The sequence below is a fragment of the Phalacrocorax aristotelis genome, chromosome 6 (assembly GCF_949628215.1).
Source record: "Phalacrocorax aristotelis chromosome 6, bGulAri2.1, whole genome shotgun sequence".
Lineage (NCBI taxonomy): Eukaryota > Metazoa > Chordata > Aves > Suliformes > Phalacrocoracidae > Phalacrocorax > Phalacrocorax aristotelis.
Window position 1 is genome coordinate 7,610,916 of NC_134281.1, and position 18,232 is coordinate 7,629,147.

General features: G+C 50.3%; 1 protein-coding gene across 2 annotated transcripts in view; it reads left to right on the plus strand.

Annotated features, from left to right (window-relative positions):
- Nucleotides 1-4,384: 4,384 nt before the first annotated feature.
- Nucleotides 4,385-18,232, plus strand: part of LRIG1 (leucine rich repeats and immunoglobulin like domains 1) — a 94,933-nt gene continuing 81,085 nt past the window's right edge. The window contains exon 1 of one of the 2 annotated variants that reach the window (XM_075095754.1): nt 4,385-4,963. In XM_075095754.1, the coding sequence (XP_074951855.1) occupies nt 4,785-4,963 (179 nt within the window). In that variant the 5' untranslated portion in view covers nt 4,385-4,784. The remainder of the gene's footprint in view (nt 4,964-18,232) is intronic. The other variant, XM_075095755.1, reaches the window with a different exon arrangement.

The following is an 18,232-nucleotide window of genomic DNA, read 5'->3' on the forward strand; positions in this document are numbered from 1 at the left end:
GTGTGATCTTGTACACTGTCCCCACAACACACCTCCTGTAACCTTTTTAAGCATTTGTCACCATAATAATATCAATTGATACGTCAATGCACCAGGGTGACAATTGGGTAGAAAGCCATCATGACCGTTATTAGGAGAAGATAAATATTGTTACAGAGAGATTTGTGGCCCTGCAGATAGAAGCACCAAGCCGGACTGAAGGAAAATTGTCAAATGCAGGGATGGTCAACATGAGCTAAAGTCCATCCTTTTCTATTTCACTGCCCCCAAATTTCAGCCTGCCCCAGAAGTCAAACACATCCCTCCCATAGCCTGACAACATTGCTATTGTCCTCCACCCACCGTGTCACATCTGCTGGGGCGCTCTGCAGCCTCACCAGGGCTCCTGCTCAACACTGGGTCTCGCTCTGAAAGCCGAAGCATTCATGAAAAGCGACTGTAGATCCTAGATGGTTCTAAGCTGTTTAGAAGGTCTAGCTTGCAAATCAAATCACAGAGATATTCTTTTGCAGGAACCAGGAGACAGAAAATAAGTTCATGTTAAAGACGAAGGGTGCCCTGTGTTCAGGGCTCGTGCGAGTTCCTGGCTGCACCCCAGGTACGCAGGGTCACCTAAGGTGAGTCATCTGGGGCTCCGGTTCCCCAGCTGTACAATAGGGATAATACTTCTGTTCTCACCTCAGTTTGTATTCTCTGTTTAGATTTCAAGCTCCTCAGGGCTGTGTCTTGCTACATGTATGTACAGTTCCTAGCTTAATAGAGTCATGATCCAAACTGAAGCCTCCAGGCACTCCTGTATATTATATCATCACTAATTTCACAAGAGGTTGCAATCAAATTCCTTTATCAGGCAAAAAAAATCCTAGAAAAGAATAAAGCAAGCTATTAAAAACTGAGGAACATTTTTGCTGAAGTGGAAATAATGGTACTTTGTCCCAAAATGTATAAAATATGTATTGCAATTAAATTCTCTATTGGCAAATTGCTCTACAATTAAAAAACACAGAAGCTTGAGTGAGGCAATTAGAATAATAGTAGAGTGTTAATTATAGCTTGATGGATTCTGCATGCTGTCAGCAATTACCTTCCAAGTGTGCACTTCTGAACCGACTCCAAATCCACAAAAAGACACCGGCTGAATTAGAAACGTCTTCCTCGTTGGCATGCCTTTGCCTTTTTAAAATTTGTTTTCATAAATACTTTTGTAAGCTATTTAATTAGATTTAATGAGGTTTGAGGAAGAAACATCCTCCATGCTGTACACAGGCTCCTCTCTAGCAAAGGCATGGACTCGGGTAGGAGGGAGAGCACGACTGTGAGAACAGTCTTATTCCCTACCAACTGCCCTCGCTGAATTATTTTCAGTACAGAGTGATCCTGTGCAAATGTGAGGCAATTTAGACCGGTTTCCAGAAGAGCTTCTTTCAGATAACTTTCTAAAAAAGGTTATCTAAGGGTTTCAGATCTCTCTGTCCATGGGAAACCCCATGGCCAGCCTCTCGTCCTTGTCACGGGGCAGGGGAACAGGGGAGGCGTTTTGGGGACAGGCATTGTGATGGCAGTTGCACGGCGTGAGGTGAGAGTCCTGCGTTGAATGGGTGAGATCAAATCAGCAGGGTTTGAAGTCAGGGGTTGACAAATAATTAAAAAAATATTAAATTTCCTTATTAAAAGTGATTAGGAAGCTTGGGTGTCAAATTTGAAAACAGTAGAACCAAATGTTTTTTATTTTCATGATGTCTTCCCCACTGGGCAAGAGAAATCTGCTCCATAAAAGTGTGTTAAACTTTGGGTTTCCCACATTGAAGAACTTAAAGACATATTTTTAAATTGGCTATAAATTTGTATGACTGCACTATCTTCTGTAATACATCTACCCCTCCTGCCTCAGGTTCCCTCCCCACAACAGGAGCTCTTGCTCTTAGTTTGCAAACAGCTTTCAAATAAATGAGAGGACTAAACCCAAGCTATTCTCCTGTTTTCTCCAGTTCTTGAAGGCTGAAATAAGACCCCAAGCCACAATAATGTGATTTTTTTTTTTAAATCCACCTCCCCACGCCACTTTGGTGAAATAAAAGCCTAAACTCTGAGTTTTACCTCGTGAAAGCTCCTGTCTATAAATAATGCCTATTGATTCTTCCCGGAAGGATTTAGGGCTGGCCCACACAGTTTCTGCAGCGTCGGTGCTGAAAGGCACGCTTGTCATCAGGGAGCCAGCGCAAGGCTGTGCACGGCTGGGTCCCAGCCACGCTGCCAAGGATGCTGACACCGGTGAGCATCACCCGGCCTCAGCACGCTGGGTGTTTGGTCCCCGGAAAGGTGTGACTCGATGGGACGGGATGCCTGAAAGTCCTGGTCGCCCCAGTGCTGAGTGGGGAGAAGCTTTTGCAGAGATTGAGTTTTGCGTTATTGTTCATCTCTGCAATCTGATACGCTCAAAGCTGTCCCAAAGGCCAAACAGTTGCTGCGCAGGTGGACTGTCAAGAGTAAATAGATAAGAAAAGGGAAATGCTACTCCAGTAGTAGCTAACAATGCTTCTTGCGGTGTATGGTCGAGCTTTCAGGCGGGGATGCTAAAATAATAAACTTTTCATCCGGGAGCAAGATCTTGCCCACATCAATAAACCCAGTTTCTCCATTTCATACCAGATCATCTTCCAAAGCCAGATCTTCCTCCCTCAGGATTTCCAGACTCTTTTCACCAGTGCACGCTGCACGTACTGATCCCAGAAGCCAAAGCAGCCAGTAGGCACAGGGACTGCGGTATGGTCCTCCTCGCATTCCTCTCAGATCCAGCAGATGACTTAATTGCTGTCTGTGGCAGGCAGCTGGCTACGTAACCTAGAAGATTCCTGTGCATTATGTCAGATTAAATTAATTGTTCTGTTACCGAATCTGAAAGAAGTATCTAGAAGAAAAGAAGGAGAATAGGCAGGAGAAGAGAAAACCCTCATCCAGAGTGACAGCTTCCAAAAATGTGTCTCTTCTCACACCTTCCCACACATCATCAGAGTAGCTTGTCATCATTGTGATCACCAGTGCTGTGGTAGAGGAGAAAGTCCTCGCAAAGTCTTCTCCCGGTTTTGGGACCACAGACAGGAATACTGAAGCCCAGCCTTAAAAAGCCCCAACTCTTCATCGCTCTGAAAGGCTGGCCTGTCACCTCCATTCTTCTGTCAGTTTATGACGATGTTTCAGCGTGGAGCTGCTCTGTGCTGCAGGTTCCCATGCATGGGTACAGAGAGAAGTGACTTCATGCTCCTCACAAAACTCGGGGGGCTGCCAAAACTCAGAGTCCCATGTGGGGGAGAGGCACTTCAGGCTTTGACCAAATTGGAATGCAGTTCCCCTCATGCATGGTATTTAATATGAAGAGATATGCGAATCTCGGAAGACGAGCAGCGTGATTAAAGCGTCCTGTGGTGCAAAGCCCCATCCTGTTACAAAAAAGAAATATGGCTCCATCCCCGCACCGGAGAATAATCTGCAGCAGAAAGATGGAAATCTCACCAAAGCTACTGGACACAGGATTGGGCTGTGGTACGTGTTTCTCTCCATAAAATATAACACCTCCTTCTCCCCATGTCACTCCTGGTACAAGGCTGGGCTGCTGTGAGGGCTTAAATCGCATTCCCACCTGCTGTGGGTGCACTGAGCCTACCAAGATCTTCCTCCCCTAAGTGCTGTGCCAGCCACATCCAAACTTACCAAAGCCGGTTGGATGCTCTCCACTAAGCTCAGGAGCAGCCTCTAAATTCAGTCTGTGGAGCATATTGATGCTTTAAGATTAATTTTGCCCGTAATGGTCTTGCTGCAGCTACCCAATGAGTCATGCTTCCACCCGTTTTGAACTGTGTGCTTCCTTATGTCTGGTGTGGGCCGGGCTTTCAAAAACGGGTAAATGTGGGAAGTGGAACCCACAGCTTAGGTTTGGTCTGAAACACGCGTGAATAATTAATCCACTCTTAGAGGGGCTCGTGGCAGGACACGCGTGTCCCTTGGGAGTGTGGCCTCGCCGGTGCTTCGTGGTGTCTGGGGAAGGGCACATCGGGGTGTAGGGGAGCCCCCAGGCCCTAGTCTAGCAGCAGATTGTCCACATATACGGGAGCGAGACTTTTTTTTTAAAGCGCTTTCCCCGCGACGGAGGGGGAAGCGCCGAGGGCGGGCGCGGCCCCTTTAAGAGGGGCAGCGCGGGGGGGTGAGGCGGCCGCCGGCGTTCACACCTGGAGTGGGAAAGGGGGGCGGGCCCCGGCGCCGCTGATTGACGGGCCGCCGGCATCAATGGGGCGCCGCGGCGGGGAGGGGGGTGGGTTTCTGACCAATGGCGACGCGCGCGGGCTCGCCGGAGGCCGCCCGCCAGCCAATGGGCGGGCGCGTGGGGGGCGGTGCGGCTACATGTTGCGGTGTCGCCAACGTGGGTCCGCGGCGAGCGGCGGGGCCGGGACGGCGGAGCGGGAGCGGCGGCAGCGGCCCCCAGCCCCGCGGGAGCGCACGGAGGCGAGGGAGCTCCAGTGGCCGCTGGGCCGGAGCTGTGCGCCGTGAAAGAGGCGGAGGCGCTTCCCGCGGCGGGGACGGCGGACCCGACGCGCCCGGCGGTGCCCGCCGGCGGGTGGATGCCGGTGTCGTGAGCGCCCCGCCGCGCCGCCGGCGGCTGAGGCGATGCTGCGGGCGGCGGAGCGGGGCTGAGCGCTGACGGGGCCCTGCAGCGTTACCGCTGTGCTCCGCGCCGGGGCCGCTCCTGCCGCCTCATCCCGTCTCGGACCTTCTCCGGTGCCGGATACAAAATGGCGGTGCCGTCACGGGCGGGCGGCGGGGCGGCGGCGCTGCTGGGGCTGCTGCTGCTGCTGGGCTCGGCCGCCGCCGGCTGCCCCGCCGGCTGCGCCTGCGGCGGGGAGCTGCTGAGCTGCGGCGGGCTGGCGCTGCCCGCCCTGCCCCGGGACCTGCCCCGCTGGCCGCGGCACCTGTGAGTACCGGGGGGGGGGGGATGGCGGGGGTTTGGGCAGCTGCGTGCCCGGGGGGGGGCTTAAAAAACGGCAAACCGAAAAAGAATCCCGAAACTCGCCCCAAAGCTCGGAGGTTTGGGTGTTGGTTTTTTTTTTTTCTTAAAGCAAGGTGGTCTCTGCTGCCTTGTAGGCGCTGAGCTGCTGGGTGTGAAACTCCTCGCGTAGTCCGGTGTCTGCCGTGGCTCCCACCGAGGCGGGAGCGGAGGTGGCGGGTGGGATGCCCCTCCCGGTGAGGGCAGCCTGGGGCTCCCCGCTCCCTGGCTGGGCAGGCCCTCCTCTCACCTCTCACGGGTGTCGTGGGAGGAGGAAGAGCCAGGAGCGGGTTTCGTCTATAATTTGCTGGAGCTAAGGGCCAGCCTGGGCCCCCAGAGCTTTAGGAGGGCATCCACCCCACACCCGGCCCGGGGCCCCGAGCCGGGGCGCGCCCCAGCATCGCAGCCGGGTCCCCGAGCACGGACGCCGGCGCTGGGGCCGCGCTCGCCCTTTTGGCGCTTCCAGCCGTCAACCGCGAAGGTGCGAAAGCCATCGAGGGGGCCGGAGCGGAGTCGTGGGCTCCTGTGGTGCCGTTGGGGTGTTTCAAGAAAATCCAGGTGGTGTTTTCCAATAAAAGTTGCGTGGCTGGCTGTCGTTCCCTTGGCTCTTGTCCGTCTAGCAGAGTTATTAACCTGCGAGGTATCGTGTGCCCTGGGTGGCAGCTGAGCGCATAGCCCGGCACCTGGTTAGTACAGCCCTGTGGCTGGTGGTTGTTGTTGTTTTTTTTTTTACCTAAAAGGGTGTATTAAAGCGTTCAGGTAACGTGCCCAAGTGCGGGAGGGTGTGATTTCCATTTCCCTTCGAGTGCGGCGGGTCTGCTCCCGGTGTGTAACCGCCGAGCGCTGCTGCTGCTCCGAGCTGGTGAGATCCGAAATGCACCATCAGGCACGGGCGATCTGGGAGGGAAAGTGTGCTCGGCTTTGACAGCTCAATTAATTTGACAGTGCAGGAGGACCGAGAGTGTGTGTGTGTGCTTGTAAACTTGTGAAAGTAAGTGACCTCCACTATTAGCTAACCTTGGGAAATAAGGATCTGGAAGGAAGAGGGAGAAGTGCCTCAGCTCTTCTGTTGCCGGGCCTTTCGGCTGTTTGAAGAGATTTATAGATTATTGAATCTATAAAACCCCTGGCTGTAATAGAGACTCCTCAGCTCTGCCAGGAGAGAGAACGGTCACTGAAGTGTTGCTGGAGATCGTCCAGCTCCTTATTAAGAAGAATTATTGGAGGTTTGTCAGGTTCTCCTGGTTTTAAGCATTTTTGGCTGCAGAAATACCTTCTTTTACTTGAAATTATCAGGTGTTGTACCAAGAGGGACGTGTAGCCTCTGTGTTAAAAGCCCTGACTCATCCCGTTCACCTGTTGCTGTGTGCTCTGAGGGATCCTTCCTTCAGCCTCGGGTACCTTTCAGAGCAAGTTTCTAGTCTCAGCATAATTCCAGCATCCCCATGTGCCTCTTAAAATAGGACAGTGTATCTTTGTTCATGTAGAGAAATACATTAATAGCCCAGTCTGAAAAAATTTATTGTTGTGTTTTTTTGGAAGTGCTAATACCCTGGAGTGCCTTTTTCATATGGAACAGATCTTTGAGTGTCTTGAGTTCAGTTTAAATTTTATTGGTGAAGTAATAGCATGTATAAATCTACTGCTACAGACCTGTGGGCTGTTGATCTTTTAACCACTTAGACAGAATATGGTTTGTCATTTTGTAAATTCTAAACTAACCAAAGAATTAGCTCAAGTGGAAACTTGTGATGGATTTCATATCTGACAATGCAGAAATTAAGGGGGGTGGGGGGGATTTCCTTCTCCATAACCGATATAAAAAGCAGACATGTAAGACATCTTGTTTTTAAAGTAATATTGTTTCTAATCACTAAAAGTTACTTAAACAGCTTGTTTCACTTTAGGGACACAAAGCCCAAGCATGTTTTTCATCCTTAGTAGGATCATAAATGCTAATTTCTGGTGCAGAGAATCGTTACCTAATTTCTTTAGTTGTTTAATGTTCTCTAAAAGCACCATGTGCTGGAGAAAAGTTATCTCTGTGCAGCTATCTCTGCATTTTGGTTTTGTTTTTTCAACATGCTCTTTTAAAGAAGCAGAAGGTAAATGTGAAGGTTTGCAGCAGCTCTGCGCTGATGCCGGAGTGCAGCCGGTGGGTCCCGGTCCCCAGCCCTAAACCGGGGTGAGATGGGTGATGTCGGAGCTGTGCATCCCTCATCTCCCATCACGTTTGGGCAGGCTGCGTCTCCCACCGAAGGTGTCTGCTTCCCCAGGATGATAAGCTCGGGCATGTTTGATCGCTAATAGGAGACAAGATAAACCTTGTTTTCAGCGACTCGTGGTGGCCGTGCTTTAACTTTGTTAAAGTGGTATTGAAAAATCCCTCCTTAGTAGTTTATCTCTTATTCCTAATGAGTGCCGCCGAGCTGAAGCAGTGCTTGGAGTCTGTTTTCAGTGTGTTGGAGATAAAGCTTTTGTTTGCGGGGTTGGAAATGTGGCTCGACACACTGGGGAGGGTTCTGGAACAGACTTAATTGCGCTGCGTATTTTGTCAACAGGACTATCAGTACTGAGGAAAAGCATTGGGATCTTTTGAAACTATTGTTATTTCTCCTGCTGGCAGCAGAGCTTGGAGTTGTTTCTCTCCCTAGCTTTCAGAGGGTATAGCTGATACGCAGAAGGGCTGGTGCACTGCAGTTACTCACAGTTAATGCAGCGTAGCACAGATGCTTTTTTTTTCTTCTTAAAAGCAACAGGCAGCCCAGTCCTGCATGCCAGTTAATGCAAGCGTGCAGGGGTTGCTGGCTGAGCAGCCCTGCGTAGGGCACGCTGCAACACTCTGCCGTGACCCATACTGTCGTTGCAGGAGCTGCAACACCCAGCCGCTGCAAGCTCTGCAGCTGTGAAAACCCCCTGGTCTGGGGGGGGTGCCGGGAAAATCAAACTCCGCTGAGCAGTTGCTGTGCGGGACTCCTTTGCAGTGTCTCGCTTCGAAGCTGCTGAGATGCTGTATGTCTTCTGGTGTTTAAGTCTGAAGTTTATTTTTACGCTAGGGCTTAATACGTGGCATAAACTTTAGGGCCAAACTTAAGTACAAAACGCTTTGTGCCCAGAAAAGCCAGGTGCAGGGCTCCAGCAGTGTTGGTGACATGGCATATCCCTGCATCTTCTTTCTGTCTCTCCATGCATCTTATTTTTTGAGGAGTGGTAGAAGAAAGATTTCTTCTGGGTGTCATGTATAAGAGTGTTTTTCTTCTTTTTAGTGATAGAGCACTAGTATTTTGGGTACAGATTTTAAAGGTGAGGAGACTTTGGAGCTGTGGAAGTGCAGTTGGACAGCTAATTCATTGCTGGTATGGTCTGGAAAGGTTTTATTTTGAACAGATGTGTTGTATGGGTTTTGACCCTAATGACTAGGGGAAGTTTTTTGGGTTATGGGGTATCTGTGCACAGAGCCTTTTGCCTCTGGATTGGTGTGTGCTTGGCGTGTCCGGGAACAAGGCAGAGTGCTTGATGGTGCCCAGGAGAGCTGGGCTAAGAGCTACTCTGTTTCCCAGGGAGGCTCTGGGCTGTGGCTATATGGATAAGCTGCCCTGAGGCGCCGGCTGTGCACTTGCTGGCTGTGTGCGTGGTGCTGCTGCTCTCTGGAGAGAGCTGGGCAAAGCGTCTGGATGCTTCTGAAAATCCTGTGGGTGTCTGTCAATGGTTTTAAGGTCTGAAAGTGCATTTGAACTAGGAGTCAGGAGTAGGCTCTTGCTGTGCTCAAGTGTATGCACATAAAGATTTTGTTGAAGGCAAACTGGATGTTTGTGCTGAAAAATACCTATTAGCTCAAATTCTTGCTAAACTGGGGTTTTAATGTGCCAGGTCTTGTTGCTCTGCTCTCACATGTTAGGGTTGCTTCTTTGCTGGCTTGATAGAGCACAGTAGGCCTCTGCCAAAAATGTGCTGTGCCACTGCCTGTGTGCATGGTGCTCTCTGGAGATGGACACTGGTTACTCTTGGGCTCTGGAGTAACTTGTGCCCCTCTGCAGGTGCTGGAAGAGAAGGCGGTGGGCTGGTGGGGACTGTCCTGCTGGCGGTGCTGGGAGTGGGAGAGTGCTGCTGGCAGTTCCTCCCCTGGAAGTCCTGCTTCCAGCCCTGCTGAAATAATGGAACAAAGATTAAGTAATTGTCACCCTGGGCTTCTGGTGCCTGGCCCCGTGCAGCTGCAGAGCTCTCACCATGTGCTGGCTGCCTGGGGGCTGCTGGGCTGGGAAGGATGTCTTGGGAGAGGGGAATGTGGATCAGTGCAGGTGGCTGGTCCCCCTCCTCCCTCCTAGGGAATGGGAGTGGAAACCAGAAGAAAATCTGCAAAGCCACTGGCTCCCTTCTGGGTGGTGGTCTGGGGGAAGGCTTCCTGCTCAAGTGGGACAGTGCTGGGAGCTGGTGGTGCTCGTAAAAGACATCGTGCTCAGCTTGCAATGACATGCTTGGGTTTGGTGCTTCCAGGAGCATCCTCAGCAGTGGCCTTGCTCCAGGAAGGGCTCCAGCCCTGGGGCTGTGGGATGGCTCTGCACCCTGCAGGCTTGCAGTTGCTGCTCTGGAGCCTGGTCCCAGTGGGGTAATGGCAAAGTATATCCTTGCAAAGCAGTGCCTCTCCTGGCCTGCTGCTTATGCACAAATAAATACATGTGCTTGCAAATAAATCCACCCTTCCTGTGAACATGTGCTGGTGGATTCGCTGACCACCCTCAGCATGCTGCAATATTTATTGGTGCTTACTGGAGAACAGCAGTTAACAGCAAGCCCTTTGCAACTGGTGTCTGATCTTCTCATCTTAATCCTGACTGAGCTACAGCTGGGGCAGAAATGATCTCAACCAGGCTAGGATTAGAAGTGCATGTGAGATTCATAACGAAGCCTGAACGGGATAAAATATCCCCAGGAAGAAGCATTTCTGGCTCTTGCAGAAGCCCCTGGCTTCGAGTGACAGGCTCTAGGACCCCCTCAGCCCCCTCTGCGTAGTCCTCTCTCCTTTTGAGAAACTTCATGGCATTTAATCACTTCGAGGCTTTTCCTCTCCACAGTGACTGCAATTTGAAACGCAGGGGTCCCATACAAAAGGAGCAAGTGCTCAATGGGCTGTGTTAATATTCAGTGCCATTTACAATGGGTGCAGTTTGAAAAGGGGAGAATGGATGGTGTGGGAGCTGCGGGAGGAGGAGCTGCAGAGGGGAAATTCCCAGGGCAGGGGAACGAGCATCTCAGTAGGCAGCCCAAAAAACGAACACACCATCAATTGTTCTCTAGGAAAATCAACCATTATTATGTGTTAGATAGTTTAATATTTTTTTTCTTTGGCTGTGCAAACTGCTCTACAGTTCCGTGGAGGTATGGTTTGGGGGTGGCTGAGCCTTGCAGGAGTTGCTGCTTGGGAGTGTGAGGGATGAAGGTGTAAATGTGAGGTTGATTGCCTTCCCCCTTTGCTTACTGGCATCAAGAGGCTAGAGGTGGTAAACTGATATGTTTGGGAGCTCAGACACTTTAACAAAGCACTTCAGGTACTTAAATGCTTCCTTGAGCGTGGGTGAGATTTCACTTCTCTGTTTAAAGTTAAGCTGGTGCTAGAGTCTTGTCTCTGACAGGGATTTAGGCAAATTCAGAAGCACTTTGAGGTGGGTTTTAGTCTGTGAGCCCCAGAGTGCTGGAAGGATGCTCCTCAGTATGTAGCTTTAGCAGTGTGCTGCAAGGGTTCAAGGTGACTTCATGTTGAGGCACTCCCCCAGGTGCTGGAGATACGTGCGCACACACCTGGGTTTATCAGTACATGTGCGGCTCCCACCAGCTCTGCAGGGCAGCTAAGAATGGCCGAGAGCCAGGAGGCCCTAGCCATGCCCAAGCAGTGCCTCTCTCTGGTTTCTGGTTGCTTTGACCTCTTGAAGAGGTGTTAAAGTTTTGTCTTGAAGTCTGAGTGGCTTCAAAACTGGCTGATGGCTCTCATCTGGGTACCCAGCTCTGATGAGAACTTGTGTATTGTCCCTGACTTGTATGTCAGCTGCACCCATAAACTCTCATTTAGGGCTGCAGGGCTTTTAATTGATCTTGTTGGCTGCCCCGTGAGACACCTTGGATTGAGTTAGCTCAGCTCATCAGCTTTTAACGTAATCATTTTGTGCTGCTAACCTAATTGCCAAGTGTGACTCCCCATCCAGCTCCACATTGCAAAACAAGGGTCATGTGGGTGAACGGAGTAGAGATCATTTAGGCTAATGCTGCTGGGAAGAGCCATCTGCAGAAAATCCAGGCTCCAGGTTCATCAGCTCTGGGGGACCACGGCTGGGCAGGAATTAGCACCTCGTTCAGGTGAGGGGAGTGATTTATCTTAGAGTATGGCTTTGGTGAATAGTGCTGAATAAACATAGCCCCTTGGTCTGGGTTGTGGTTTCATGCAAGACTGGGAGGTTGGGTGCCTGCCGGCAGCTCTTGTCTGAGGTCTCTTCCTAGGTTTTAGTGGCACATGAAGGAAGGAGCAGAACATAAGGCTGCAGGAAGAAACAAAGGGTGAATAAACCATCTTTCCTATTTCCTGCTTTGTCCAGCTATTAAATGATGTGCTAAGGAGTATTTCTTTTCTGCTGAGTGTAGGGGCCCAAGTCAAGGACCGGGATGCCGTTGTGCTAGCACAGAACACGAAATATGTATTTTTTTATTATTGTAGCTGAGTCATCCATTAATAGTTAACCAAGTCCTGCACTGCAACCCGAGTCCTTCAACCCCAGCCTCTGCCAGCTTCAGAGCAGGACCACAACATATGTAATATGTTATGCTCCCTCATTATATTTTCAGCACGCTGTCTCTCAAGCCACAACCATATAATTTTGGAGAAGTCTAGAAGCAGGCCCTGCTATTTTGGGGGCACCTCTCCAAACCTGATGACGTGTCGCATCCAATTCCAGGAGCATGGTTCACTTCTGTGTGGTTGCATTTTCAGTTTGAGTAAGAATTGAAGGACAGGTCTCAAACTGTAGTCATCTGCCTAGTTTTTATTAACTGTGCTGGACATTGAGGCAGGATGATTGGTTACGTGCACTTTTCATAGCAGTTCTGTAGTTTGTTGCAATGACTTTGCATGGATTCCAGCAGGAGAAGTATCAGACACCCTTTACAATTGAACAGCTTTACACAGAGCTAGAGATTTATAAAACATGTACTCCAGTCCAATGTGCAAGTGGCATTTAAAAATGCATTAGCTGGCTAAAGCATTGTTCTGGAGCTTAAGTTTTGTGTAAAAGATAATTTGCCACTTTGCGGGTGGGGGGAGAGCTCACAGATAATCTTGATATTGCTGCTCATAATGAGGCGGTGACTTTTGCTCGTGAATTTTCCTTTGTGTTTTCTTGGACCCCCTGGGGCAATCTCATTACTTTTGGAAATCTGCAGAGGTGCAGTCTTTAATGCGTTTCCTGTAAACCCTACTCTCCTGTACAGGCTGCATATCACAAATATTTCCTTTTTGTTGAAGGCACCCATTCTTTAGATGAATCCTTTCAGATTAGAAAACACATCTGTTGAGTCAGGGGAAATTTGGCTGTGAAATCTCAAAATCAGATGCATTTTTCCTAGACCACCTCTACCAGTTGGCAGGTTTTTGCTCACTGCAGAAAGGTAGGACAAGCCCTCAGGTGCAAGAAGATGAGACATGCAAAGTCAGGGCTGTGCTGCTTCCCCAGACTATGGGTGGGGGGGAGCACGTGGGATCTGTGGAATATGGACCCATCCTTACCACCGATATCTCTCCCTCATTGCCCAAAGCCCGTGCTTTTGGGATAGATGCCTGCCAGGATGGGACCCTGTTGTCTTTCAGCGCTGTGAATACTCATCTGCCCTGGAGAGTTTACCTTCAACAGCAGCTACTAATGAGCCTCTCTCCAAATACTGCCCTGCAAGTTGGAAATGCATTTTGCCTAGCTGGTGTAGACTGGGCTGTTTTATAACTGCACTTAAAGTCTGTTTTAGCCTGCTGTGCGCCAATATAAACATAGGTTTTCTATGTTATCTATCATCTAGAAAATACTTCTAAGAAGTGATGGCTGGCCAGTGGGCTGGTGCTCGCAGTGTGTGTGGTGGTGCTCAGCTAGTGCTGTTTGACTGCCAGCACAGATGGGTACCGGGGTTGAAGGTGTTGAACTGGATGTGCCCGGGGCTTGGTGGAAGGTATTCAGATGGAGATGGAAGATTCACTGGGTATTGTCTTCTGGCCACATTTAAGGATAGGATGCTGGCGGTGTCCTGGGTGTGTAGGTGACCCACTGGTGGGGCTTGCTGTGGGTGATGTCCCCATAGGGGCGCGGTGGTGGGAGACCTTGTGGAGGGGGAGCTGCTGGTATGTGGGTTGTATTATGGATAATAAAATGGCTGTCGTAGGAAACTGCCTGGCTGAAGGCCCTGTGAAAAATGGCCCCCTAAATGTGTTCCAGTTGTCCAAATAGTGGTGCCTCTCCTTCCTCTGCTGTGTGCACGGCGGGAGGCTGGAGCTAGTTCTCCGCTGCCGCTGCCTGGGGAGCAGCCCCAAGCAGCCTTTGCTTGCTTTTTACTGCATCTCTGTTAGCTGCAGTCCACCCAGGTTTGAGAGCTGTGAAAAAGCACCAGTAGCTTTCCTTTACCACAGATATAACAAATATCCTCATGCAGTCAGGGTGCCATGGGCTGTTCCTGCAGCAGCCTGGTCTGTGAGCAGGTAACTTGGTTCTTCCCCAGTAGAAGGTGGTTGCTTTGAGTTGGAGCTGGAAGGTGTGTGTAGCCATGGGGTTCCCCCCTTTCTCATCAGGCTTTGCAGCTTGAAGGGGATGTGGGAACAGGGAGTATGGCAGGGACCTGTGCACGGCCGATGTCAGCAGTGACCTCTGTCATTTGCGAGGGGTGAGGAGATATCTCTTGGTGATCTGGGTGGCACCTGGGAGCTCCCACCCTCTTCTCCTTCTTTCATGCCCAGTTACTTCATTCCTGTGCCTGCCTGGCAATGGCATGGGCAGTGCAAAAATGCCAGGTACTCCTGACGTAGGCAGTTGGCTGGTGCTTGTCTGTCTACTGCCTGTGGTCTGTCCTTGCTGGTGAGCTAGGAGAGCATCCTGTGCTCTGTCTGTGTAACTCACCATAAACCTTTGTCTCCTGAACCAAGGGACAGAGTCAGATTCATGCTTGTATTTCATTTGTTTTGGCAAAATGGGGAGACTTGCTCTGTCTCAGGAGACTTAAACCATATGATGCTTTATTTTGAAAGGGGTCCTAATATTTTCCACTTTTCCCTTGCTAAGCATATCTTTGTGCTGCTCCTATCTATGCTAGCCTATGAACAACTCTTTCTCCTTTTTCCTCCTTAAAGGCGACTTCTAAGTCAGGATTCTTGGCTTTCAAACACATTTGGATTATTTCTGAACTAGGGCCCACATGCTGCATTAAATCAGTAAATAAGATGGTGTATATTTTTAGACCCCTCTGATTTGGAAACACTGGTGAGAGTTGTGCTGTATTTTGTTTCACATGGTTGTCAACCTCTTGGATATCCTCCTTCCCACTTTCCAAGCTTTATTGTTGATATGATCACCACCCAAAAGCTGTTGAGATCAATGAACTTGAGGGGTTTGAATGACTCTGTAAGAGCAGATGAATGAACTTTTCCTGTTATAACAGGAAAAGTTGCTTGGCTTCTGACTTCTTGGTGGGCTGAACCCCTTCCAGGAGCTCCAGTTTTATTCCTACCAACCTTACCAGCAGAGACGTGTACTGGTGTTTGAGTTAATCTCCTTGGACAGAAAGTTGTACAGATCTGACAGGATGTGTTTGGCTTATACTGTCTAGTTAAAAGAGCCATTGGCTTTGCTTCTGCCTCATTTAATAATCTCTCTGAGGCAGGTACTACTTTTTATGCAGGTTTCCTGAGAAATGAGGCTGTGGGATGATGCTTGTGTCTGTTCTCCCCCTGAGCTTTTGATACTGTTGGCCAACTTCAGTTTGAGGAGTGAACTCCAATTTGAAATGCCTACCTCCTACAGGCAGCAGGCTGGGGAGAGTGGCTGCGCCAGTGTTCCCACCAAGGGAAGGGAAGCGGTGTGAGATTATCCTGTATGAGACATCAAAGAATCCCTGTGGGGGAGAGCACTGCCATTAAACCATCCCTGCAGGGACAGTGGATAATGGAGACCCAGCTGTGAAACACTGCTCGGCTGGGCACTGTGCTTACCTCTGTTAGGAGGTCAGTGAAGGAGGGGTTCAGCCTTGCTGGGATGGTGCTGGCAGTAGCCAATTCCCATAGGTCAGGGTGGGGGGTTTGGTGCTGGGTTACCCCATGCATTGTTCCTGTGAGCAGTGGATGCTGTGGAGGCAGCACCCAAATCCTGGACTCTCTGGGGACCAAGGTGATCATTTCTTTGTATAAAGCGGTGCCACCCATGCAGCAGGGGAGTGTCTGAGCCAAAGTGGCAAGCCCTTGTGACAGCCACAGCTGCAGCTGGGAATAGTTTTTGATGACTCGCTGTTCCCCTCTTGGAGCAGAGCTTCCAGGAAGAAGATGCCTTTGTGGCCTGATGGTGTTGAGCAATCAGCCATGGGTGGGAAGCAGTGGTCCTGGGTGTCCACACTGCCCTGCTTCCCAGCAGGGCAGGGACAGCTGCCTGGGGCTCCTGCCTGTTGTGGCTGCTCATGGGGTCTGGGCTATAGAGCAAGCATGGGGAGAGGGGCAGAGCCACACAGCCAGGCAGCATCCTTGGGAGATGCCAAGTAACAGCCCAAGCTGTTTACTACAGTGTTTCTGTCCCGTAGTCTCTAGCACTTGTGTCTCAAGTGCTACCACTTTGTGGTCTGCTTAACAAGAGCCTGATGAGCTGTCCTCTCAGCTGGCGGGGGTGCTGGGACTGTGCTGCATCCCTCAGCGCATCTCCCAGGCTTGCTCCAGCTCCCAGGCTGTTTTTATTCAGACTGCGTGAGCTTTTCCCAGCACCTTCCTTGGGTGCCCCTTTGCCCACCCCATGCTCAGGTGATGGTCCCTTTCGGCAGCCCCGGTGTGATGAGCTGGTGGTGTGCACAGGCTGCTGGCTGGACTCTGGTTACTGCTGTTCACTTTGTTTGCTTCACCCTCCAGCTGTGAATACTTGAGCCAGTTGGAAGGCAAGGTTTTCAAGCACCCTGGGTGCAAGCTGTAATGCCAGTGTGAGGCTTGCTGGGGAACAGGCTGTATGTGATTAAACCATTTAGCCTTGCTTTAAATTTTTTTAAAGTCAAAACAACACAAATCCACCTTTTTTGGGGGGAGGAGATGGCAGCTGAACACTTCTGGGGCTGTGTGCTAATTAATATTGCTTTGAGAGGCATGGCTAAAAGAGGAAGAATTCAGTACAGACTTACGAGCCTGCATATTTGGAAATAAAATGGGGAAGTTTCCCTGTCCAACAATTTCCGATGGCTTCCTCTATGGTTTCCTGAGTAATTCTGACCACCAGTTGTAAAACCGTCTGCCCTGCTGTTGCAGGATTCATCATCCCTTGAATCTCCCTTTGGCCTACCACCTCCCTGGGCTGCTCTGTCCCCTCCCTTTGGGCTCCCTGTGCTGCTTGCAGCTGGCGGCAGGGAAATTTCTGACCCCCGGGAAGTCTGTTTCCTGCTGCTGCTGTGTGATAGACAATAACAGCAACAGCCCTCGTGGGACTGGGGTGGGATTGGGAGTGGACTGAAAATGTGCCTTGAAATGTTTTGGGGAGGTTATGGTCTGTTGCAGCTGAAATGCCTTTTGATCGCTTTCCTGCTTTTTTCATTTGAAATGCAGAATCCCTCTCAGCTGGTCCGGATGGCTTTGGAGCCACCCGGCCGTGCCTGCCCTGGAGGACCAGAGCTGGTCTGTCTCCTGGTGCTCCTCTGGCATGGGGGAAAGGGCTTAGGATTCCTGTTTAGATCAGGGTCCATGGAGAGCAAAGGCAGAGGACAAGCCAGGAATGAGCCCTCCAGCACTGCTCTCTCCTCCAGGCCTTTGGTTACTGGGTCTCTCCCCATTTTCTTTGTCACCTCCACGGAGAGCTTCTGAGCCAAGGTGAACCAACCATATCCCCTCTGGTTGTGTCTGTAATATTTGACAGTGCTTTTGGGGCAGGCAGTATGTGGCTGCTTGAGCCATGCCCAGCCTGTTGCAGTGGTTGCCGTCCACCCTTGGTGTGCTGTCAGCCCACTGCTGTGATGCTGGTGTCCCACAGCCTGGCAATCAGGAGTCGAAAACATCCCTCCAGCACTCATCTTGCAGTTTCTGTTGGGACTCGTCAGGGAGCAGTGCAGAAATAAATGCCATGCTGGTGCAGCACTGAAGCAAGATCTGGGCCTTGTTTCTGCTGCCACCAGCAGACTGCTGGCTTGGGCAAGACTCCTTGGCCTGAAAACGGTCCTCTAACTCAAGCAGTGAAGATCCACCTGGCTGAATATAAGCCTATAAATATTAGGCTTTATGGATAAGCTAGAGGTCTGGTTTTGTCCATTGTATGCCACAAAATAGAGATTTCCAGACAACAACTCAATTATTGTCCTGGGAGCTGTGCAAGCAAAAGAACAAGTGCGTGCTTGCCTTTTGGTGCTTGTGCACAGGGAGGCATTGGGAAGTGGGTGCATCCTGTTGAAGGGAGAAGAGACTCTCTGCCCAGAGCTCTTTCACAGCACAATCATGTCTGTAAAGACCAAGAAAACTTGATCTGAAGGTCTGTTTTATTTATTCATTCCTAACTCAAGCCCTGCTTTGAGAAGCACATGGAGGCCACCAGCCTTGCTAGGCATGCAGGCTGTCCTGGCATGGCCACGTTCCTGTGCTAGAAGAGCATGTTTGGGGTGATATTTGAAATGCAGCAGAAAACCCACACTTCCTTCAGAGTTTAGACTCTTGCATTTTTTGTCTTGTGCAGACTCAGAAGTTTTCTGCAGTATGGAAGGGGATGGTTTGGTTTCCCTTTGCCCACACGTCAGCATTCCTGAACAAAGCAGCCTCAAGATTTGTAGAGCAGATTCTTGAAATTCTGCAAATGTTTTCAGCCAGAAGATGTTTCCAGAAACTGCCTGACCTAACAAAAAGAGTTGGTAGGACTTGGGCATGGCTTGGGGAAAAGGAATAGTCATTTTTATCCATCTTTAAATGAACATCATTCTGATCAAAACCACCATCCCCAGTGTTGGGAGCTGTTTGGC